Below are 25,116 nucleotides of genomic sequence, written 5' to 3'. Positions count from 1 at the left end.
TGAAGGATAAATTATATGTATTGAAACACAGCAAAGCTTTTATTTGTCCATCAACAATTGAACCGAACGGCTCAGTCCAAATAACTAGTTGTCGCCCTTTGTACTTCCTTTAAATCACGGAACAAACTATAGGCCGCACAAAAATTCAGTAAAAAAAAAAAACCACCCTAAACTTGCCGAAGCTGGCGTTCCTACTGGCGAAAGATTCTTCATCCATGGACTCTGCCGAAGATATATTCGACTCATCGCTAAATCTAGAAGAAACTCATTACCAAGAAGGTTACAAAGAAGGCTACAACCACGGCATAACGACCGGCAAGGAAGAGGCAAGGCAAGTGGGTCTTAAAACGGGCTTCGAAACAGGCGAAGAGCTCGGTTTCTACAAGGGCTGTGTCGATGTGTGGAGCTGCGCCATCCAAATTGAACCGACCCGTTTCTCTACTCGGGTCCAAAAGGGTATTAAGCAAATGCAGGAATTGATCCAAAAATACCCAGTTATGGATCCGGAAAACGAAAGCGTCCAAGAAATTATTGAAGCTTTGAGGCTTAAGTTTAGGGTTATCCGTGCAGCTTTGGGTGTTAAATTGGAATATGATGGATGCCCAAAACCCAAGGAAATCGAATTTTGATTTGAGCTACTTACTTTTTTTAAGGTATTTTAATTGCCAGGTATCAGATGTTTTTGGTTTTTTTTTTTTTTTTTATACAGATAGTGTAAACAATTTTTTTTTTTAATTTTAAAACCAATTATCTAAGAAGCTTTTTCTGTTTTTGGTACAACCTTGGCAAAAATACACCAATAATGTCATCAAGCAGCTGTATTTTTAGTTTCCATATCAAGCACTTGATCCTGACTTCTTCTTATGTGCCTTTAATTGAAGCCCGGTTTTTCATTAATCACTGAGTTGGCCTTGTCCCACATTTTAAGCAGTGCTAAAAATTTTCAGGCTTGATCTGTTTCTCATGTATGTTTGCGTCCTGTTTTCTTTTTCCGTTTGTTTTTCAGATGTAAGCGAACTGATTGTAGTTGATTGTGTGCAGCCTTTTTGTCCCCACCCCCGTATAAACTTTGCTGCAAATATCCTTTTATCTCAGTTTATTATCTCTGTCTATCAAAATATCCTTATTTTGATTGCAGATCTTAAGGTAGCTGAAAGAGGAGGATAATATATATATATATATTTATATATATATATATATATATGTTGAACAAGATGCTGGCTTGTGGCTAGGTGTACATTTCAGATAGCCGAAATAGAGCAGCCTTGGAATCCATAGGATAAGCTGCCAAGCTATTCTCTGAGGCTGCTATTGTGTATAAGTTTGAGGATGTGATTTACAATAGAGTTGGTTACACAGTTGTCTCCAGATTGACTCAAAAATGATTGCAAGATTCACGTCCTTTGAAAGATGCGGCCTTTGCCATGGTTAAAGGCTTAAGGCTGCTTTCAAAACCATTGACTTGGAGTTGCATTCTGGGACTCATCCTCGACTTGGAATTGTTGATCATATATGTTTTCACCCCTTGGCACATACTTCCTTGGACCAGGCAGCTGCTATTGCAAAATCTTTGGCAGCAGATATAGGCTCTAAACTTAAAGGTTTCTGACTTTTGAACCAAATGTGATGTAGATGTTCCCAGCACTAGTGTTAGATTAGTGCTTGGAACTTTGAAAAATGATTTAGAAAAAAAAAATTGTTGGCCTGCTAGATTGATGTGGATGGTGAGTTTTTTACCATCCTGGGGCCTGGAGGATTCCCTCTCTTTAATCAACTAATTTGTAAGATTACAGTCAGGTAGAGTAGCCAAAGATTTAAAGTCAGGCATTTTTCTGATCTTTTATTATAGTTATATGGCTTTTCTAAATGACTGCAATGAACACATGCTCATTCTCTCTCTCTGGAACAGGCCGAGGCATGTTCTTCACGGCGCTTATTATAGACACTTCCTCTTTTCACATTGGAGCTATAAGATGCAATATGAGTTGTTAATATAAATTTTTCTAGTTTTTCTTTACTGATTTAGTATCATTGTATCATCTTTTTCTCCCACCTTGATTGGAATTTGAAAAATGGTCTATTAGAATCAAAGCTGTTTATGAGAAAAACTACATTACCCGCAGACTTACTATGTGTGAATTATTTTTCAAATTACATGGGTTTACGATTTGGTACTTGTTTACGGTAATAATTATGTCAGCTAGTATTATTTATTTTTCAGCTCCTCAAATTTTACCTTTTGTATTGCTGATGACCTTAAATGGTAACTACATTACCTACATTTCTTTATGGGGCTTCCAATGAAAGCGGAAGTTGCTTGATTCAGTCAGAAGAGAACTGGGTTATTCCAAGCCTAACTCTGGCAGTATTAAATGGCCCGGAGGGTCTAAAACAGAGTCATTGCCACTGAAGCCTGATGCAGGTCCAATTCAAGTGTCTCCAGCTAAAGGTGTTATTGTAATTGGAGCATCTCACTGGGTTGCTAACTACAATGTACCTGTGTTCTCGCAACTGATATTGCTGCTGTTCGTAGAATTGCAAAACAAGTGAGTGAGAGAAGAGGTAGACTTCCTTCAGTGCAAGCCATGGGACTTGCACATGGTGATGGTGTGACTGAGGTGGCTTGTAATTTGTTGGAACCAAGTAAAGTGGGAGGAGATAGAGTTCAGCTTGAAGTTGAGAGGCTTGCAAAGGAAGAGGGTTTGGGATTAGGGAAAGGGTATTTTACCGATCTTTCACAGGACAAGATTATTGAAAGTTATATGAAGTTGAGCTCTTTCTAAACGATGGATGAAATATGGTCTTGGAGGTATTTTTGTTCTAATGGTTATCTCAACTTTTCCTGTAATTCTATTGCTTCATCAATATGTTGTGATCTTATGGGAATAACATTCATCATTTACATTCGGAAGACTGCTTGTGTTTGAATTCCTTTCTGCATAAATATTAGCTAATCTTGGCATGCCAATTTGTTGCTCTTCTGCTCAAGTTACGAAATTGCAGTTTTGTTATAAAAAAAGAATACAGCTGAATGCAATTTTTATTTTAGATGACTAGTGTCTGATATTTAAGTCAGAAGTTAATTGAAAATCTCTCTTCACTTTTGTTGGTGCTATTAAATATTTAGACGTGAAGAGGAACTTCACCAATTACATGCAAAGACAGCGATGCTTGTTCCTATGTAAAGGAAATGATTGTTGTTGGCAACACAAAAATAATAATAATAATAAAGGGGAAGGATTGTTAGAAATTTTGCTACACTGTATTATTACTCGATGATGGAAATAGGAAGAGGTGCTTGGGTCAGACACATTTTAGCCTGCAGTATTCATTGGCGAGTAGTGCCTTCGACATGATTGAACCTTAAGGCAGTAGAAAATTGGGGTGCGGTTTCCTAATATACGGTATCTAAAGATACCGATTTGACAGGTAGAAATGCCAACTTTTATGTAGCACTTAAGGTTTTAATGCAACAAAGAAGAGAATGTGTCGGGTTTTTTTGCCAAGTTCAAGACTTAAAAGACAAAAGATCAAATGATTGTCCGACACCTTTCATTACAATCCAAGTAGCCAAGCTGTGCATGGAAAAAAGATTGTCTATAACTCAATATTTTTTTTTCTTTTTTTCAAATTATGGTTAAGTTCACAGGGGCTTAGAGGGGAGAGGGAGGATATAAACTTTGCATGTAAATTTAGTAGTGGTGCATTGTGGAACAAGACTGAGTTGGAGTATTAAGTTGAGAAAGAAATTAAGAAAGAGAAAAGCAGAGAGCGTTGAGAGTGAGTTTATCATCTGTCCAAGAGTCCCCAAGTAAATTCTGGGAGCTCATTATATTTCTCAAAAGTAGTAGTTACATAAGGATTTAGTAAACACAATGGCAGAAATTCAGTTAATAAGGTATTTAGGTTATGTTTTGGTGTATAAGATGATGGATAAGATAGTATAATAATAATTTTATATTATATTTTATTTGTATTTAATTAAAAGGGGATATGATTACAAAGAAGATTATCACCATTTTTGTGTAAAATGATTTAATCTTCCCAAAGTAGAGAAGATTATTTTTACTTCATAAGATTAAACATACATGTCCTATTATATTTTTAAAAATTATATCAATAATTTAAATTGTATAAACTTTAACGAAGGATAATTTTGATCAATAAATAAATTATTCTATCTTAATCATTGCACATATTAAAATGAGATAAAATGACATTATTTAATTTATACTTATTCATAATATTATTTTATCCTATCATATCATAATCTTGTATATCAAACATGACTTTAAAGCTGTATTTGTTAGATGTTTAGATTATCAGTGATAATGAATAATTACCCTAAGAGTTCATTATTTGTTCCAAAAGAAAAGGAAAATTACTCGAGAAAGGTTAAGAGGAAAACTTATTAATTATTTTCATATCTAATCCATCAAGTCAAATTCATACTCTCCATAACATATGAGTAAGAGTGAAATTAATACAAAAATTCTGTTATATTTTTGGATTTTTTTTCGGTAAAGTTACGTTTAGTAAAATAATTTTCAGTGAGGTAGCCTTAAAGGAAAACAACTTTTTTACTTGTTCTGAACCACTTTCACTATTGTATGTGATAGTATAATCATATATAATATTATATTACAATATACATAAGTTTTACTTACATGGACACATAAGTGGACAATCTATTTTAGTGATATGTAAAAGATAGTTCTAAGTAATTTTATTTAATCAATTATTCAATTTTTAAAAATTTTAAAGTTTCAAATTCTCCCTTTTATCCAAGTATTTCAAAGTATATAAGTTTTATTTTAATTTAAACCTGAAAAAACATATCTCATACCTCACTTTTGCCTATGTATATGAAATACAAAATTCAAATAGGTTTTAAAGCTTAAATCCTTAAATTTTAGGAATCATAAAAAATCATACGCTGTCTAAATTAACCTTCACATAAATTTTAATAAATAAATATTCACCATTATTTACCAAATTTTTTGCCTATATTATTTTTATGATTTAAAATAAAAGAAAAATATATTTTATCTCAATATTAAATTATATTAATCTCTTTTATCTTAATTTAAAATTAAACTTGGATAAATTATATTTTTTTAAAATTTTTAAAATTAAATAATTATCAAATATATATTTATAATTTCTTCTTACAATCAATATTTTCTTCTTTATAAAAGATAGAACAATTAGATTTTCGTAACAAAAGTTTGACATGATAAAAATTCAAAACTAAACATAAAAAAATATTTCATGATATATCATATATATAAATTTTAGTTTTCATATTAAAATAATATATAATTTTAAGAGTACATCTAATTGTAAACAAGAGACTGATTTTTTCATTAAAATTTGTATGTAGTTTTACTTTCATATTTCAAAACTTTCATAATGTATGTTTGGATTCTTTCACAATAATTTATATATAGATGATTTTTATAATTTTAAATTACAAATTATAAATAATTATAAATAAATAAATAAATTGATATATACTATAAAAATTAATATAAATTAAAATTTTAAATTATAAAAAAAAATTAAAAAATCTAGTTTCTTACAAAGCATCTTTACTGATATTTAGAGATATAATATGTTAATAGTCAAAATCAAACATATAAAGTTCCTTGTTCTCAGTTCTAAGGGTCCTAGCAACTCAAATAATCAGTAGATTCCAAGAGAACACGTACATACGTATTCGTTCTTTTTCAAAAGTGTCAGGATCAACAAATAAAATATCTTTGATTTGTGAAGTGGAATATGCGATCCAAGGCACATGAATCGGCGAGTCACGTGGGCCAGACTCAAAGACTCGGTACCTAACTCTAACCAAATCTTTGTGCCCTCCTCGTGAATCTGTGGGCGTTGTTTTGGCCATATTGTCTGTACTAATAATGTATTAAACATATTATAAAAGAGAAGAGATGGTAATACGAAAGGACCCAAAAGGAAAGGGTGAAATGGAGCCGCTTCTGACCTCTTCGGATACCATTTTCTAACCGAGAAGCTTAGGCTGAACGGCACAAAGGAGATAATGATTTACATCAGATTTTGTTTAATTTTTTTGTAATATAAAATATTATGAAATTTAAAAATTTGATTTGAATTTGAATTTATTTTTTTTAAATCAATTAGTTTTAAATAGAATTTTATTGATTTAGTCTATATGTTTTTAAATTTTTATATATTATTTTAATAAAAATTTTAATATATTTAAATAAATTTATATATATCATAGTTATTTTATTTTATAAATTTTAAAAAATATATAAAAATTAATAAAAAATATTTTTATTTCATTTTATTTTTTATATCTAAATATAAAATTTGATTCGAATTTAATATTTAAATGTGATGGAAATCAACTAAATTAAATTAAATTAAATTTTTTTGAATTTTTTTTCACCCCTAGAGGCAGGCGTTTGGACGTTTGTTTGCGGTTTGTTCTCTAGCACGACAGAACGATCATCCCAAGGCCAAAACATTTTTAACGAGTTATGGTTTTGAACTGTGACATCTGTAGCACCATGCGGTTCACGTTCGTTTCTAGGCTAATGAGTCTTTTCCTTTATAATTGATGATTTTGTGTCAGACCTGTGGGGCCATTGTCCTTGTATGTTTCTGTCCAAATGTTTAAATGCCGACTCATAAGCACCGATGCAGCTTCTTTTGTTTTTTTTTTGTCGATCAATGATGCAGCATGTGGTTGTTGTACCTATATGGATTACACGTGGATTTGTTGTTTTCCGAGTCCTGAGCTTATGTAAGATAAGGTTTCCACAGCAAAGATAAAAGCAAGAGAACAGGAAGCCCCCTTTGGCTATTGTAGCAGTTGCTAGGTGCTAAGGTGTTTGATAGGGAAATTTTCAGGTTGAAGTGAGAAAGAAGACGGGAAACCACGAGAAGAGGGAAGCAATGGATCTTAGCTCAAGTTGCAAGGTAAGGTCCTGCTGTTTCTAATTCCACATTGACCGCATGTCAGTACATCTCTTAAGACAAACAAATTGACCCTTTTTTCCTTTTTCGTTGAGGAATGCTGGGATGGTATGAGCAGTAGATTCAATTAAATTAAAGGGCAAGTAGCCTTTGTTGTTCATGAAAGAACAGGGTGATTTACTATTTCTCATTTGGAAATGGGAAAGCGATGACCGGTGATTTACTAATTGTTCTTCCAGCCACTCCCTGCCTCCTGGTTTTTTCAGTTTCCAGCTTATCCAATCCAACTGGAAAATTAACTGCAAAATGTTTTTTTTTAGGGTGGGGGGGGGGGGGGAGACCACAAATTGGCTCTATTTATGGAATTTTTTAACTCCATGCTAAGTTTTGCTACTTGAATAAATTCCCAGGGCAACATTTTTGTCCCCAAAACAGAGCAAACCATTCTTGGAATAGATTGATGAATCATATGCATCTCTCTCTAATTTTACGGTATCATTTATAAATTGTTAACTGGTAGGAGATAACTACTGAGAATTGCAATAAACATCTCCTGAAACAGACTTAATCACAATCTCAAGGTTTTGTCATAAATTTCCCCCTTTTTTCCACCAGAACAAAAAGGTTGCAAATCAGTCCATGCTGCTATGCTGCAAGATCTTTTTCTCTGAATCACGTAGCCGTCCAGCTCTTGACGCCATAGAAAGAGCTGCAAAGCTAGACCCAGAAACTGTCATCGTGAACAAATTTGAGGATCGAGCATACAACAGGACACGCTACACTCTTGTTTCATATGTTGTTCATGACAGCACGGGCAATGCTATTTATAGCCCCTTGCAACAAACTGTCCTGGCCATGGTTGAGGCTGGTTATGGAGCCATAAACCTTGAGTTGCATTCTGGTGCACACCCTCGGCTCGGCGTGGTTGATGACATCGTTTTGCATCCCTTGCCTCGGTCATCGTTGGATGAAGCAGCTTGGCTTGCTAAGGCTGTCGCAGCAGACATTGGCAACAGATTTCAAGGTCAGTCCAATTAGTATTATACAACTTTATATAACATTGTTTATAGAAGTTTTTGTCTGCACATTGTGATTTCTTTTGATTAACATTAACGTATTTAGTTTAGTTTGAACACGCACCGTCCTCGGAAGATCCTTGTCAGAAAGTTCTGAGCTTTTCTTTGATGTTGCACTTGCACTTGCACTTGCAGTGCCAGTGTTTCTGTATGGTGCAGCACACCCAACAGGCAAGGCCCTGGACACCATTAGGCGGGAGCTTGGTTACTACAGACCCAATTTCATGGGCAACCAATGGACCGGCTGGTCCATGCCTGAAATTCTCTCTGAAAAGCCCGATGAAGGCCCAACCAGGGTATCTCGAGCTAGAGGCGTCACCATGATCGGGGCATGCCCATGGGTTGGACTGTACAACGTACCCATCAATTCAACAGATGTCTCTGTCGTTCGCCGTATTGCAAGAATGGTGAGTGCTCGAGGCGGTGGTCTACCAACGGTCCAATCTTTGGCTCTGGTACATGGTGAGGGCTCAACTGAGATAGCTTGCATTCTTCTGGAGCCAAACCGGGTTGGAGCGGACAAGGTCCAGTCCCGGGTAGAGATGCTTGCTGCCCAAGAAGGGTTGAATGTGGAAAAGGGCTATTTCACTGATTCTTCACCTGAAATGATTCTTGATGACTATCTAAACTTAATATCAGCTAACAGAGCTTAATTATAAAATGGTTATGATGCAATTGCTACATTTGACCCTCCAAATAAATGTCGTAAGGATGTAAGACTTTGATCATTAGTTGCATAACTCTTAACCAGGTGCAATTTGTAATTAAGCCATTCTCTGCTGAGATTTTGCACTGTTTTTAGACCACAATCCCAAAAGCTGCGGTTGAAGATATTCTGTTCATTGGCATCACAACGGTATATTTACACCAATTACATTTGTGAAATATGTTGCAAAGTGGAAAATGTTATAAAATTGAACCTTCATTTTTATATCTGAATAAACAAAATTTTGCCGCCCTTACGACGGCTATGTGATCTATTGAGCACAGCCACTTTCACTTGGGCTATCCAACCATTGACCATTGAACACTGCTTTTTCCGAAATTCTTCAAGATAGAAGCGTCTTTAGGAGTTCTTCAGCCTTTTGGCATCAGGGCCTGGCCTAAACACAGAGTCATCACCGTATACAGAACAATGGTCAGCTCCACCCTCCGAGCTCCCAATACACCATGCTCCAGGAGCAGAACGGCTAGCTCGGCCCAAAAGCTCTTTATCAATTTTATCCAAGACTGAATCATTCTTATGGAATTTCCGAGAAAGGGCCGCCTTGTTTTTCACCATTTCATCAAAATCTTTCAATTGACAATGAGATTGAATGTTGCTCTGGAGGTGTGTCCCAAGCAATGTAGTGGAGATCATGGCTTATTGCAGTGCTACGAAATTCTTCACTGTTGCAAATAACCGTGTGGAAATAGCCTTCTGGAGAGGAAAGGAAAATTGTATAATACATAAGAATGGTTCGTGGGAGGTTATCCCACCCCCATATACAATTCTCAACAAAAGTTCTAGTAAGTGCTACCCATGCGGAACCTGCATACAAAGCAAATACAAAACAAACATTTGAAAAAAAAATTTTCACGCATAGAGACAACATGTTCCACAATTCAAATAAATGAATAAAAAATGAAATACTGTCTTGTTTAAATACCTATGGAAAAGAAATAAAAACTCATGCAACTAGGCCAGCAAAGTTAGAAAAAAAAGAAAATCTAACGTCAGCATTTAGAATCCCCAAGACAATTTACAAGCAAGCTTATGGGTACCGTCAACAAGATTTGGTTATTCAAATCAGTTTTCAACCTAGAGAAGAATTATGGGACATGGAGCAGGAAATTATGATTCTTGCATATCTGAGTAGTTGTAGATGCTTTCCGGTGTATTAGCTTAACCAACTTGCTCAATACACCAAAATAACTGAATCCCGAAGGAGCCAACCGATAAGATAAATTCTCAAATTTGTTATTTCCAGCAAGGGAAGGAAGTTTTAACCATTTTTATTAGAGATCATTGCAATAAGTTATAGCTACATTATACCTATAGTTCAAAATAATTGAATACCAATTCAACTAATTGTATAAATAAATTAGGATAAATATTAATGAGATCTTGATCTCTAGCATTGCCAAAAAGAAACTGAAAGGACTGCATATTCACCAAGTTTGTTTGCAATGAGTTAGCTATGATACTTAGTAGAGTCAGTATAAAAGAGCATATGATGAAAAACTGTCCTACATTGCTAGTCTCACCAACCTAATCTCCTTCCTCTCAATGGGCCATGTGAAACACCAAAGATATAGTTACATCCTTCGGATTTGAAGCTGCATTTATAGAGCTAGCTGCTTGGCAATTTTCTAAGCGGCTTGTTCCAGCTGATGTCAGAGCATCAAGCAATCATTGAGTGTTACGAGTTAGGTTAAGGCTCAAGAAGGTTGGCCTTGCCAAACCTCAAGCAGTAGTAAGGTAAAGGTGATCTTTCAACCCTTTCCTTCCTCTAGTCTCTGGCAATAGCGAAGGATGGAAATTCAGCAAGTTGCACACAAAGAAGAAAGATGGAGTACAGCTCATGTTTGTAAATATAAGCACCTAAAGCCTGATTGTAGGCTCTGGCCCCAGGCAAAAACATTGCTTTCACAGTTTTTACTTTCCAAATCAATAGCTGGTTGAAGCTTTTCAGTTCCCTACAACAAAATAAGGGTAGGACGGAAACCTAACATAAAAAAAAAAACTTGTTTACAAATGCGAAGAGAACTTTCTTCCTCCAAGTTTTAAGAGATGGATTGGCCCAAACATCGGAAAGTATAAATGCATTATGACCATAGCAATCTCAAGGCTATAAAACAATATTTGGGATTTCGACATAATACAATTGACATAAATGCATTATGACCATTAAAAAACCATAAGAGGTGAAGGGCAAGCAATCTACCTATGATTCGAGAAAGCCTAGAGTATGGTGTGCTCAAAAAAACAAGAAAGAAGACATAATAATCAACCTGTATACAACTTGAAAGATGTGGACAGTGATCAGTGTTGCGTGGTCCAACCAATGTCAGACTTTTTCGAAAAGTAAAGGCCTGGATCAACTATGATTGGTTTTGCTCTATGGCTCCTGCAAAAGCACATAAAAGCACATGGAAACTGGGTCACATTAGGGTATAAGAAAAGGAATATTCAAGAGTAGCATGTACACTAGGTATGAATCTTACAGCTTCTAACCAGTAATCTACGTATGTTGAATGAAATTGAGATTTCTTGACAAATTGGAGAAAACATGCAGCAAACCCGCACAATCAGAACACATATCAGATATTCTTCAGCAAACAATCTAGAAAGAGCAAACCTTTTAACACACCCCTAAATTTCTGAAACACTCCACAACTCAACAACAAATGCATGTCATAATGACAAAAAGAAACATACACATGGAGCTCTTTCAAACATTTTAACCCATAAATGAAACTAACAAGGTAGTACTAGTGGCAATTACTGGACCACTCAGATGTCTCTCAAATTGGCCTATGCAAATCCCAGGTAGCAGAAATTAACAAAAGTTGCAACCTAATGTCTAGAAACACAGCCAATGATGCATAAAAGAATTGAATAAATCTCATGCAAATTAAGTTGCTTAAGCAGAACTGCGGAGCACAAATGTACAAGTCACTCATTCAAAAAGTCCCTAGGATCGAGTGAAATCTAAAATTCGTTAGACAATTGATTGAGCCCCCTCATAAAAATAAATTTTACTAGAACTCAAGTTAAAAGTTTCCACACTCTTTAAAATTCTATTTCAAAGTCTGGACCTTGAGTTATAAATTCCCACAAAATCAAGAATGAAGCTCAAGAGTGCCACATATATGCAAAATCAAGTTTATTTATATAACAATTACTGCAGATAATGCAAGTAATTGTGATAAAGATAGGTGGTGGCAAGCAAAGTTCTCAAACAATTTCGAGTTAAAATTGGTACTAAGGCACAGTAATGCTCCTTAAACCTTAAACCTATAGAAGAGCCTCTCACAACGACAAATAGACATAATAACAACAAGAGAAACAGCCTTGCTAATAAAAGGATAAACAGCCAAAGTCTTAGCACTAACCATCTTGAGTCACAAGGGTATATTCAAAGGCACTCCGGTTTAGAAACCAATCCCACTCCAAGCTCTCCTTCAATAGTATTACAGTTGCTTGTTAAGGTATAAGCAATCATTGTAGGACCTTTGTAAGTTACCAAGTTGGACTGTGCCATTACGTGCACATTCTCCACTTCACGAAAAGTTGTATCACTTTTTATCATATTTGCCAATTCCAACCTTTCCCGTGGAGGAGCCTCAAGATCCAAACGCAAAACATACTGATTTCTAGGGTGATACACTACTTGCAAGGTCCTCATCATCCTATGACTATCTCCCTTTGTCCCCAAAATAAGATATGCTAGTCTAGGTGGTTCCACATTTGAATAGCCACTTGTATTAAACGATTTCTTTAAATTTGATTCTACAAAATACTCACTAGAGTCCCCCGCTCTTGCAAAGGAAATAATGTCAAATGGCAACGGATCTCCACCGTATGGAGCATTGAACAACCCAAAAATGGCAAAGAACAACAAAGTAATTGCCACAAGTAAGCTTGCAAGAAAAGGGATAATCCATTTTCTATCGCTAAACACCCTTCCCGAATGGGAATGGACATTTTTCCTCGCACTTCACATTGGGCTTCTCATCAACACAAGTTTCCTATATAGTTTTCTCATTTTGGGTAATAAAACCCGAAATCTTCCAGCCTCTAGGTTAGCTAAGGAACCAAAGATACGTTAAGAATCAAGCAAAAACCCACCAATGTTACTACGAAATAGGACCAAAAGCAAGCAGGGTTGTCCGGAAAGAGAACCAAAACCGCCTTCCTAAGTGTATGGAAAACATTTAATCTGAGGCCAAGTTTTCTTCAGAAGAAAACATGGGTTGCAAGCAAAAAGATCATTACTTCGACATAAACTCAAATTTGATATGAAGATAAAAAATAGCCAGAAAAGGGTTTCAAGGGAATGGATATTCAAGTTAAGTTTGGTGATAGAAGCTCAAAGGTGAATGGGGAAAGATATTTACAGGAAAGTACGGCATGAAACAGTACTAATGGACACAAAAAAACAATTCATGAAAGAAATCTATCTAGTAAATAAAAATCAGCTTTTTCTCCAAAACTGCTCCCAGATCTGGTCACTTATCAATCCCAGAAAATCGATGATGACAGACAAAAAGGATATGAAGAAAGTGATATGGAAATATAAATGTTTAATCAATGAGGAATAATTGGGAGAGAGAACAAGAAGAAAGAATTCAATCTTTTACTCGATCAGATTCTAGCTTTGAGATTGAAAATGAGAAACTCAAAGACAGAGAGAAAGAGCTGATCAAGATTTTAGCTTTGATTTGCTACTTTCGCTTTAACCGATGGTCTAGTTAGTTGTTGAAGTAAATCAATGTGGTCACCACCGAAATGCAGTTTTCAACCTCTCTCGACCTAATAGCCGTACAATGGGGCCTTTTCGAGTGGGGAATTATTAAGAACTTAAATGGTCCAAGTGTGGATAACTTTTGTATTCAGGATTTGAACTGTTTCCCACGGGAAGCAAGCTTGGATCCTGCCCGTGCGGCGATGTCAATACTTCAGTTTTTTCTGAATCTACCGTCATGTTTTTTACCCTAATATTTATTTGACTAAAAAACATTACTCGCATTCGTAAATTTTTGAAACGTCAACTCAAACAACAAGTCAACCGATTAAAATAATGCCAGAATCTGAATACATCAGTTTACAAATTAGATTGTGCAGGGGCATTGGGGTCCACCATATGTTATTTTTAAGAAGAATTTCCATTTTTATTTTTGTTTTCACGTGGATCAATAAATTTGCTCCGGAAATTACGAATTCTAATTCTACAACAAAGTCCCTAGATTTTTTGTTTTTTTATTTTTTTATAAAAGTTTAAGAGCAGAGACTATTAAAATTGTTTGAATTTATATATATTTTTAAAAATTAAATCTAAATATTTTAGATTTAGATTTTAAAATTTATTCATTTGCATAAATCTTTGTTGGCAAACTTTTCAAAACCTACACGCATTAAACATGAATTATAATTTTGCAAATTTTATATAGTTTTAATTAGAATCAATAACAAAGTTAATTTACCATTTACCAAAAAGTAGCTTAGTTTATAAAATATGAATTATTTTTCTTTTCTTATCAATTTAAATTTATTTTTTTATAAAAATAAAATCATAAATACATTATATTAATATTAAAGGTACATGTTTAACATCATTTCCAAAAGAGATAAGACTCAAGCAAACATAAATAATATCTCTAATTATCTAAAAAAATTAATTTATTTTTATGAAACAAAGCTTAATACAACCATTTTGCAAGATTAAAAACTCATAATGCTTCTTTTCTGTTTGAAAATGGGGGCATTTATGAATGGTATCAAGAAGAGATTACATGTTTGAATTTACATTTTTTTATTATTGAGATGAACAAAGTAATCAATTAAATCAATTTCTTGTTAATGTTCATAATGCTATTTGGTTATATAGGCTGTGGAAAACAATATGAATACTAAAATCTAAAACTTTTTTACTGTTAAGACAAATGAATTAATCAATTGAATCAATCCTTCATTAATATTTATTTTCATAATTTATATTCCTTGAACATTGGTTATACAAACTGTTGAGACAGTAGTAGAAGTTTGGTTAATAGGTATCTATTGTTTAAAGATAATTAAATATTATTCTAAAAAAGATTTCATGATTTTACTATTTTTTATTTTTTAGTAAAAAGTGAAAAACAAAAAATAATAAACAAATATACAAAAAGTAAAACTATCTATCAAACGGACATTAGCATTTGATCTATGCAATTCACTGTTTGATGTTTTTTCCTCTTTGATCTATGAAATTCTATATTAGATGGTTTTTTTCCTTTTTTGTTTATTAGATATTTTTGTTTTGATATATTATTTTTGAAGTCAAATTAGATGCCATAATATATATATATATATAAACAAAAAATATGGCAATATTATTTTTATCAAAAACAAATGTATAGATGAAGAAATTATTGTGAGTAGTTTGATTATTCGGCTTAAGTCATGAATATAAGAAATTTAATGATCAAATTATAGTGGATCATGATTTTCAACCCTCCAAGTTCATATTTAAGATAAGTGATAGGCCTAAAATAAAATTTTCTATGTAAAAATCAAAATATTACCTAATAAATGTAATATATTTTTATTTTAGAATCTCACTTTTTATAAAAAAAAAATTAATTCTATATTTTGATGAAAAATTAAGTTATATAATGTGTATTTTTAAATATTAAAGGGCGTTTAGTTCGAAAAAATTTACGTATTTTTCTTCAGAATCTTACTGGTGAGTATCTGATTTTAACATTTGATTCAAACTAATTCGATTTCGTGGGAAAGTAACAAATTTTCAATAGTACCCAAAATTTTAGAATAAAAAATCTACCTTTTCTTGTGATATTCTAGGATTTTGGGAGAAAAAGTTATGTTACTTTCAAATATGATTTGAATAAAAAATTATGAAATAGCCGTTGCCATTTTGAAAAACATGACTGAAAACGATTGCAAGTCAATTATAAGTTTCTGCTACTAAATTTTTTTTATATTACAATTAATGGCATTTAGCATGAAAAATACCTTAAATAATCTAAAAAAATTGAAAGAGATTATTTAAGACGTTTAATCTCCTAAAAAATTGACTAACATTATTTAAGGTATTTTCTGGCAAAAAACATCTTAAATAATCTCAAAAAAAAAATTATAAATAATCCCCAAAAATAAGCGTTAGAAGAGGATCGAACATATGACTATCTACGACTCTATGATTAATAATCATATGTTCTAATCAATTGAGCTACTCTAGTTTTTTTTTTTTTTTTTACATTTTTTCTCTTAAATTTATAAGTAATAAAATAGATTACTAAAAATACTTTAAATAATACCCTTAAAAAACATTAAAATGCTAGAAGGAAAAGTCGAACTTACGATCTTATAATTAATAACTATATGCTTTAACCAATTAAGCTACTCTAAATTTTTTATGTTTTATCTCTTAAATCTTATAGGTAATGAAAGGAATTATTTAAGGCATTTTTGACCAAAAATATCTTAAATAATCCATCATATTTTTAAATGGCATTTTTTTAAAGTACCTTTGGATAGAAAATAAAAAACGCCTTAAATAATCCCTCATATTTTTAAATGACATTTTTTTAAAGTGCCTTTAGATCAAAAACATATTAAATAATCTCTTTTAGAAAAATAAAATGGATTATTTAAGGTGTTTTCCAACCAAAAATACCTTAAATAATTCCAATATTTTTTTTATCAATGATACTTTATAAATAAAAAAGCAATCAAATAAAATATTTGGTTTTTTTTACTGTTAAAGGCATCATTTGTTGTTTGGGTATTTATTATTAATAAAAGTTAATAAAAAATTGTCATCATATATATTAAGGAGATTGTGTTATTTATTTAGAAATTAATATGTATGGACTTTTCATATCAATCAAGTGAATCTGAATATGAGATACCTTGAAAATGAAAAAAGACTTTAGGTATTGTACTTTTTTAAGGATCACATTTTCTCCCGAAATCTAAAATTCCCTGAACCAAACGCTCCCTGAGTCATATAGCTCGTTTTAAATTAAGTAGTTGTTTTTATAATTTTTTGAAAAGTAAAGTAATTTACTTGTTATTACCATTAGATAAAGAATGGATGTAAGAACTTTAAAATTAATAAGTAGGATACTTTTTCGTTCACCAAAACAAAACAAAACATACGATTCTTTTTAGACAACCGTCAAAAGAATATTTTTATCAGTGGTGTTCAACGTTTACGTGTCGCTTGTAAATCACCCTAGATTGATTTTAGCATTTAATAAAATGATCCAAATTCTTTTAAGGTTAGAATTTATGAAATATAATGAAATTCTAAAAAATAAAAAATTTTAAAAGTTTTAGAGATTTTACTTCAAGATAAATAAAGAATTGGAAATATATTTTTAAATTATTTTAAGTAACGTTTAGTATCACTTTTATAATAATCGAGGTGATGTAATTATCATAATAATAAAATTGTTAAGATGATTTAATCATTAGTAATCATATATTACCATATTTGATATAATTTATATATCATTAGTGATCTTAAATCACTGCATTTAATATTTCATGAAAATAAAGTTATATGAGTATAAAATATTTAAAATAATTTTAAAAAAAGAAAACAAAAAATTTAATAGTTATTGAATGAACAATTTATAAAATAGTGGTATATTAGTTTATAAAAATTACAAAGTATAAACCAATTTTGATGAAAATAATTTTAAATTTTTATTAAATAAATTCATTATTTTTTAATAATGTTTCAAAAAGAATGCAAGTCATTAAATAAATTAAGCTAATGAACTAAAATTTCATTACTCAATTAATTAAAATTTTCAATTTTTATTAAAAAACAATTTCAATGAATTTTTATAAATAAATATAAATTAATAAGTTTTTTTTTTGCAAATTAAGAAATCTTAACCATATTTATCAAAATTATGACTTCATGTTATAATTTCAATATTATAAAAAAAAACTCATAATATTTTATTAATTTTAATCTTATATACTAAAAAACATGAATCATATCGAGTAGAAGTAGTTGGAGGAAATGTTTGATTTCTTCGCAATGAAAGACTGCTTATAAAGATTAAATTTGGAAGAAACCATATGTTTACTCTCATTATCATTAGGGTAATTAATTAGAAAATAATATTAAAAATTACTTTCATATGGTGATAAAACTTTTTTATCATTTTAAATGAGAATCACATTACTCTTCAAGATAGTGATGTTATCACCCCAATAATTCAAGATCATTTACACGTAAAATTTTTAAATTACTGTCAAATAAGGTGATATGATTATTGAGTGTAGATCACTCTAGTTTTTAGACTAATCCCTTCATACCAAATGCTTTTTTAGAAAAGAAAGGAAATTATAAGGTAGTGTTTGGTATCATTTTTAAAATCACCATGTTAATGTAATTACCGAAATGGTCTCATTATCAAGATAATCTCATCACTCATAATTTAAAATTATTTTGTTTGGTTAAAAATTATTAACTCACAGGAATTAAACATCACTATATTCAATATTACTAAAAATCAAATATTATTTTATTCAAAAGTACGAAAATAAAAATGCACATGTAATAGTTATACAAGTCAATGATTTTAATGTTGATAAAAATAATAATTTGTAGGATATAATGATGTTTTGTTTATTTTATAATAAAATATGATTAAATTATTAAATTAATAAATATAATTATTTATTTATTAGGTAAATCAATTTTTATATTATAAATTATGTAAAAAAAATATTTGAATTAGAAAATAAAAATAATTTATTAAAATCATAATAAAAAAACAAAAAGATTATATTATATATAAAACATTAAAACGTAAAAAAAAACATATGTAAATTATTTTTTAACTTGTTACAAATATTAATTTAAAAATATAAAATAATTATAATTTTAAGAAGAAGTAAGTTCTTAATTTACATATTAAACGGGTAATATAAAATAATTACAATTTTAAGAAGAAGCAAATTTTTAATTCATATATTAAATGGGTAATATTGACTATAGTTAAATTTATTTATCACTTCATTTTGGTGATAAAAGTTTTCCACTAATTTGGATATGAATTAGATTATCCTCTAAGGCAATGATCTAATCAAGATCGATGATCCAAAAGCATTATCATATAAGATTACCAAATACTTACCAAACACGATGGTTTAATGTAGATCATCATGATTTTTGGCATGATTACCCCATATCAAACACTATCTAAGAGTATTTCATCTATAATACTTTTTACTACAATCTTATAATTTGGAGATGAATTAGATTATCCTCTAAGGCAATGATCTAATCAAAATCGATGATCTAAAATCATTATCATGTAAGATTACCAAATACTTACCAAACACGATGATCTAATGTAGATCATCATGATTTTTGGCATGATTACCCCATATCAAACACTATCTAAGAGTATTTCATCTATAATACTTTTTACTACAATCTTATAGTTGTCTAATCATAATAAAAGAGTTCATCACTTATAAGTATGGTTACATATAAAATTTTAATCGATTCCACACAATTTTAAATTCTGATTGGTTATTTGTAGTGCAATAATTATATGTGATATGTTGTAAAAACTATATTATGCTAAAAAAAAAAAGAAAAAAGCATACCATCTTGTAACATTTTTAAAACCAAAAATCAAACCCATGCATTCATAATACCCTAATCTACCACAAAAATACCTAAATTTTCATTAGGAAAAAATTAACTTTTATCGACAAAATTTTCTATTGTTAATAGAATGTTTTCCGTCGGTAATAGTATTATTGACAAAAATTTTCAACAATGATAGACAAGTCGGTAATATTTTTTCATCAGTAATGTGTAAAATCCATCAGTAATTATTGATGAAATTTTTTGTCAGTAAATTCCATCAGTAATAATTCCATCTATAATTAGATAAGTAATTCGTCAATAAAATTCATCGATAAAAATGTCAATATTCTGTCGGTTATCCGTCAGTAAACCATCGATAATTCATCAATATATTATTTTAATTATTCTTTTTTTTCAAAACTAATTGATAATTTTGCAAAAAATTTTATTGGTAATAATTATTATTTCCATCAATAATATTTATTTTTCAATCATATCTAGTCGTATTTTATTTATAATGTTCTTCATTTTATTTTAGTTTCTTTAAATTTGTTTTTAAAGTAATTACAAGAATATTAAAATATACATAGAAAAATAATATAAACAAAATACTTCATTTTATTTATAAAAGAATATAATAATATTTTACAAAATTATTTATGAAGTCTAATTAAATAAAAATACAAAAAATACATAAATATTACAAATTCCATATAATACATCAAGCCAAATAATCAAGTACATCCATAAAGAAACATCTAATCAAAGTGCCAAACCCTTGAATATCCACCAAAGATGGAACATATATGGCATAAATTAAAAATACATGAACAAGATTTAATTATTATTACTCATTAAAACATACTACATATAAGGCATAAAAATAATACTAGGTTTAAAGGAACTATAAGAAAAAAGGATATACAAGAAAAATCAATAAGACAAAATAAAAGTTAGCAACCTATATCATCTATTGAAGATGGTTTTCATGAAATTCAAAAGAATGTACACCAAAAATATTTAAAATATTAGATTATTAGTACTATTTCAAACCACATATATCTACTTCAGACTTTCATCCATATAATGTAATATGTTACTAAATAGCAACTTGTTCATATTCACAAACAAAATTAATTAGAGCCACTCTATCTATATCACGTAATATGTTACTAGATAGCAAGTCATAGCCATTTTATTTAATAGAATTATGTGTGTGAGAAAGACAACAAGTCATAGCCATAGATTACTCTAATTAATTTTATTTTCACAAGAAGAAACTAGTCATAGAAATCTTTACTCATAACCTGGGACATGGTCCTAAATAGAGCACAACATGCTTTTGGCCATATGATTAAGTTTTCGTCATTATCAAACCTTTACTATGAGCTATATGCTAATAGTGCATGATCAAATAAATGGAGATGAAATCATGGTAATATACAATTAAGTAACACTTTTCACAAAAAAAAAAAAAAACTACAATAAATAGAAGTTTAGATTTGACCATGTTCTTTGCCAACTCTTCTCAATTGAACCACATATTCTAACATTTTCTTGATGACATTAACCTACAAAGAAATCTAGTCAAGATCAAAACAATTAAAAATTATTTTTGTTGTTATGGCACATATCTGCAAAAAAAAAAAAAAAAAAAAAAAATTTCTAAGAGTATAAATACCAAAATTGTATTTTAGTTGCTCAACTAAGAATTTGCCTTCAACAAAATCTGTCAACTACACATCGTGGTTCTACTTAACCACCTATTTTCCAAAGCCTTAACCATTAGTTCAATTCAAAGAAAATTGCTTGCTGTCATCTTAGAAACTTCCAAAATGCAAAATAACATGGTTATTTAACACAGTTCTATCCAATGATTTCATAAACCTAATTAATGAAAATATAGACCTTAGACCTTATTAACAGAATGAAAATCAATAGTCAAAAGTGAAATAGAAAAATAATATGGAAAGAAGAGAGAAAAAGAAGTCGTACTTTGTGCAAGATCAAGAGCTTTTCATTTGTTAGTTTCTCCAAAGACAAGGCAAGCTCCATTGCTAAAGCAAGGAATCAAATACAATCAATTTCAACCATATATACACATAAAGCACATTTTTGCTACTTTTGACTTATTCGACATTATCATGCACACCTTGTGATGGTATTGACCTAACCATAAAATTGTTTGATACTTAACTTTCGAAAATTCAATAAGATCATCAAATGTGAGTATATTCAATAGATTCTTAAACAACCAACTCAGTAAAACACTTTTATTTAAAAACTAACAAATTTGAAGTAAGGGAACTAACAATGGAATGAGCTTATCTAAAATTTGAAGTAAGCATATTCATTACAGAATATATATCCACCTTAAACCCACATTTAAAACACACATTTACATATAGATTATGGAAAAGAAGAAATGAATAGAAACATTGATGCTCCCTTCAATGCCATATAAATGTAATTGAACAATAAGAATTGTGTTTTTATTTTTTTACAATCTCTTTTCTTAAATTTCATCCACTTATTTTCATGTGATTAGGAAATCTAAATGTGTTTTATATTTTAATATGTACAAAAAGGTTTATAAATTATATCTAAATATAAAAAAATTATGCAATATCAAATTTAATTTATTTAAATTAAGTTTGATTAATCATTCATGTTGAGAGTTATGAAAAAATAATAATAAACCCAACAACTATCATACACTAGCTCATAAATCATAACAACATTTAATTTAATTTTTTTTACCATTTAACCTTCATAATATTTTTTTATTTAACATCCTAAAATAAAAAAAAAAATTCAATGTACATCAACTCATAGTATTATTGAATATTATAAATTTACCAACCTTTTATAAATACAATAATTTTTTTATTTCAATTATTATTATTAAATTTTAAAAAATATCAAATATAATTTTTTTTCAAAACAAATATAAATCTTGATACACATCAAACCCAAATTTAAGATAAAATCAACATAATTTTTTTTAATTTCAATTATTATTATTAAATTTTAAAAAATATCAAATATGAAAAATTTCAAAACAAATATAAATCTTAATACATATCAAACCCAAATTTATCATCAAATTAACATAAATCTTACATATCTAAAAGTTAATAAATCTATAATAAAAAATCCAACAAATCTTAACAATACTCAACAAATCGAAAAATAATACTTAATAAAAAAAAAAAATAATACTCAATAAAAAGCCCAAAAAAAAAAAAGCTCAATAATACTTAACAAAAAACCCAACAAAAATTAACAAAAAGTTGAACTCAACAAAAACTTAACAAATATATATATATATATATATATATATAAATCAACAAATCTCAACAAATCTATAACATAAATTTGAACTATAAACTCAACAAATAAATTAAAAAAAAACTGAAAAATCAATAAGCTTATTACTGACGGTGAAGAAGGGGATGACTGGCTGGCTAGTGATGAGAAAAGGGCCGGTTGAGATGAGGGATTTACAGTGGAAAGGGGGAGAGAGGGAGAGGAGTGAGAGAGATGGGAAGAAGATTTTGGGGATTATGATTTAGGGGGAATTTGGGGTTTCCTAAATCTGGGAATGGGGGGTTTAAATTTTTTGATTTTTTTGATGGAATACTAACAGAATTTCCGTCAGTAATTGACAACCATAAATTTTTTTTAGAAAGGTAATCGGTCGGTAATAATTTTACTAATGGATTAATGACGAAATTCGTTGGTAATTTTTATGATAATTCGCACCATATTTTTATCTAGGGATTATTGATGGAATTAAATTTGTTAATAAATTCCATCGGTATTCTGATGATATACCCAAAAATTTTTACAATTATATTCCGTCAATAATCCATTGATGATTGCTAATGAAAAAATTCGGTCAATAATAAAGACATTTCTAATAGTGTTCATCCTTATATGATCCACCACAATTTCAAATAAACAACATTTCAAAAATGTATGTGCAATAATGAAAAAAGAAAACAAAAGGGAGAGATATTGACAAGAAATATATAAAAAAAAAAAAGAACAAAGAGAAGTGAGAAACGGCTAAAGAAAGAAGAAAATGAAATGGTGAGGGGAGAGAGAGGACCAATACCAAATTGGAGGGAGAGAGGGGACAAGAAGGAAAAAAAATAGACAGAGTGAAAAAAAAAAAAGGAATAATTTGCTTCAACACCAAAGAAAAAATGAAAAAAAAATAATCATTCGCCCATTACATCTGATCACCACATAATTGACATACAAATTAATGGCAAAAGTAGCCATCCACCAACCACCATAGCACAATTTTGCATTATGAATGCAAGGATCCAATTTTAATAGAATGATGATGATAATAATCCCACCTCCACTACGTACAAGAGAAAAAAAAAAAAAGAGATGATGCTCCAATTCAAGGTATGGGTTTAAAGAGATGGAGATTGGAATTAAGCATATAAAAAAAGATCCCACCTCCAAGCCACTATGTACACGAGTAAAATATTGAAGTTGTGTTTGTCCAGTCCTGCATATATCCAACTAAACTACAACGTATATATGGCATCAAAGATAAGCAAAATAGTAAGGTCTGTATTGGATGTTATGAATATATTGAAGAAAGCCAGTGTTGTCCATGGGTTCCTAATGCGTTCCTGCGATACAGGTTCCAGGTTGCAGTTGGGGGTGCTTTTGTTAATTTTTTGTTTTTCTAAAAATCTTTTGGTTTGTAATTTTTTTGTTTCAAGTCTCAATATTTAAATTTTGAAGACGAGGAAAAGGATTTTGTGATCGGGAAGATGTTGTTTCAGTTAATATTTGATAAGATAATATTTTATTTTATTTATTTATTTATTTATTTGTGTTATTGTTTTATTGTTTGTGTGATGGCTTGATGGGAGAAGATGAACCATTAGACAATTACAAAAGATGATTTTGTGCAATTTTCTTGTATTTTGGTCTCTAATTTTTTTTATTTGGCTGTCATACTTCAATTATTTAATTTTTCCTTCGCTATTTTTGATCTGATTTTTTTTTTTTTTTTACAGATTTAAGATATTTGAGATTTGAAAGAAGATCTTAAATTATTATAGGTATTTTTGGTTGTTGTAGAATAAAAATTTTGGGATTAAGATGTCATGGTTTTAGGTATAAATTGATTTAATTTGAAAGTTTTGAAAGTTTAAATTCAACAGAATGTGGATTTTAATTGTGTTAATTGTGTTATAATTATTAGTTAATTATTCAGTAATTGTAATTTTATTATAATGTAAAAATTGATTATCCAATTAATTATATGATAAAACTTAATTATGAGTTTAATTTCAAAAAAATATAGGCTTTTCAGTCTATAGTTTTTAAAATAAATAAGAACGTTCACAATCTAATTTTTTAAGAGATTCACATGCTTTAGTTTGTATCCATAATTCCATTATATTTTTATGTTGTTAGTTTAATAATTACTCAAAATTTGAATTTTTAATTAAAAATTAATTCATTTTAATTTTATCATAATCGATTATTAGGTTAATTTAAAAAACAAATTAAACATTTAATTTAAGTTTTTAAGCTAACCGAAATCCAAAAATGATTTAAAATGTCACTTTCGAAATCACATGTCAAAAATCTAATATACTACTCAAATTTTAATGGCTAGGGACTAGGGAGTGTAATTTACCTCCTTTTGTTATGCAATGAATTAGATAGGGTGAGAAAAAAAATTAAAAAAATAGAATTCGAATTATAGT

General features: G+C 29.9%; 2 protein-coding genes and 2 pseudogenes across 5 annotated transcripts; 3 read left to right on the top strand and 1 right to left on the bottom strand.

Moving 5' to 3' along the window:
* Positions 1 to 44: 44 nt before the first annotated feature.
* On the top strand, positions 45 to 1,795 carry LOC111283094 (uncharacterized). 3 transcript variants are annotated; one of them, XM_089760927.1, is made up of 2 exons: positions 45 to 653; positions 1,139 to 1,795. In XM_089760927.1, the coding sequence occupies exon 1, from the start codon at positions 216 to 218 to the stop codon at positions 627 to 629; it is 414 nt and encodes a 137-aa protein (XP_089617053.1). In that variant the 5' UTR covers positions 45 to 215; the 3' UTR covers positions 630 to 653; positions 1,139 to 1,795. The 3 variants fall into 3 exon arrangements, with proteins under 3 accessions (XP_089617053.1, XP_089617054.1, XP_089617055.1); XM_089760928.1 differs by having other exon boundaries at positions 45 to 669; XM_089760929.1 differs by lacking the exon at positions 1,139 to 1,795 and adding an exon at positions 1,007 to 1,137.
* Positions 1,796 to 2,260: 465 nt separating this feature from the next.
* Positions 2,261 to 2,968, top strand: LOC111283095 (formiminotransferase cyclodeaminase-like protein pseudogene; annotated as a pseudogene).
* A 3,708-nt stretch (positions 2,969 to 6,676) lies between these two features.
* LOC111282836 (formiminotransferase cyclodeaminase-like protein) lies at positions 6,677 to 8,881 on the top strand. Its single transcript, XM_022871097.2, has 3 exons — positions 6,677 to 6,960; positions 7,573 to 7,981; positions 8,169 to 8,881. The coding sequence occupies exons 1-3, from the start codon at positions 6,937 to 6,939 to the stop codon at positions 8,684 to 8,686; spliced, it is 951 nt and encodes a 316-aa protein (XP_022726832.2). The 5' UTR covers positions 6,677 to 6,936; the 3' UTR covers positions 8,687 to 8,881.
* Positions 8,815 to 13,677, bottom strand: LOC111282837 (beta-glucuronosyltransferase GlcAT14A-like; annotated as a pseudogene). The gene is made up of 4 exons (XR_016342223.1): positions 12,133 to 13,677; positions 11,241 to 11,317; positions 11,028 to 11,143; positions 8,815 to 9,564 (listed from the first exon to the last, which is right to left on the bottom strand). The product of XR_016342223.1 is annotated as a beta-glucuronosyltransferase GlcAT14A-like (transcript).
* Positions 13,678 to 25,116: the final 11,439 nt, after the last annotated feature.

This window comes from Durio zibethinus, chromosome 5 (genome assembly GCF_047325235.1).
Source record: "Durio zibethinus cultivar Kanyao isolate XHJ-2024 chromosome 5, ASM4732523v1, whole genome shotgun sequence".
In the NCBI taxonomy this organism is placed as follows: domain Eukaryota; kingdom Viridiplantae; phylum Streptophyta; class Magnoliopsida; order Malvales; family Malvaceae; genus Durio; species Durio zibethinus.
This window is presented reverse-complemented; position numbering and strand designations above follow the sequence as displayed.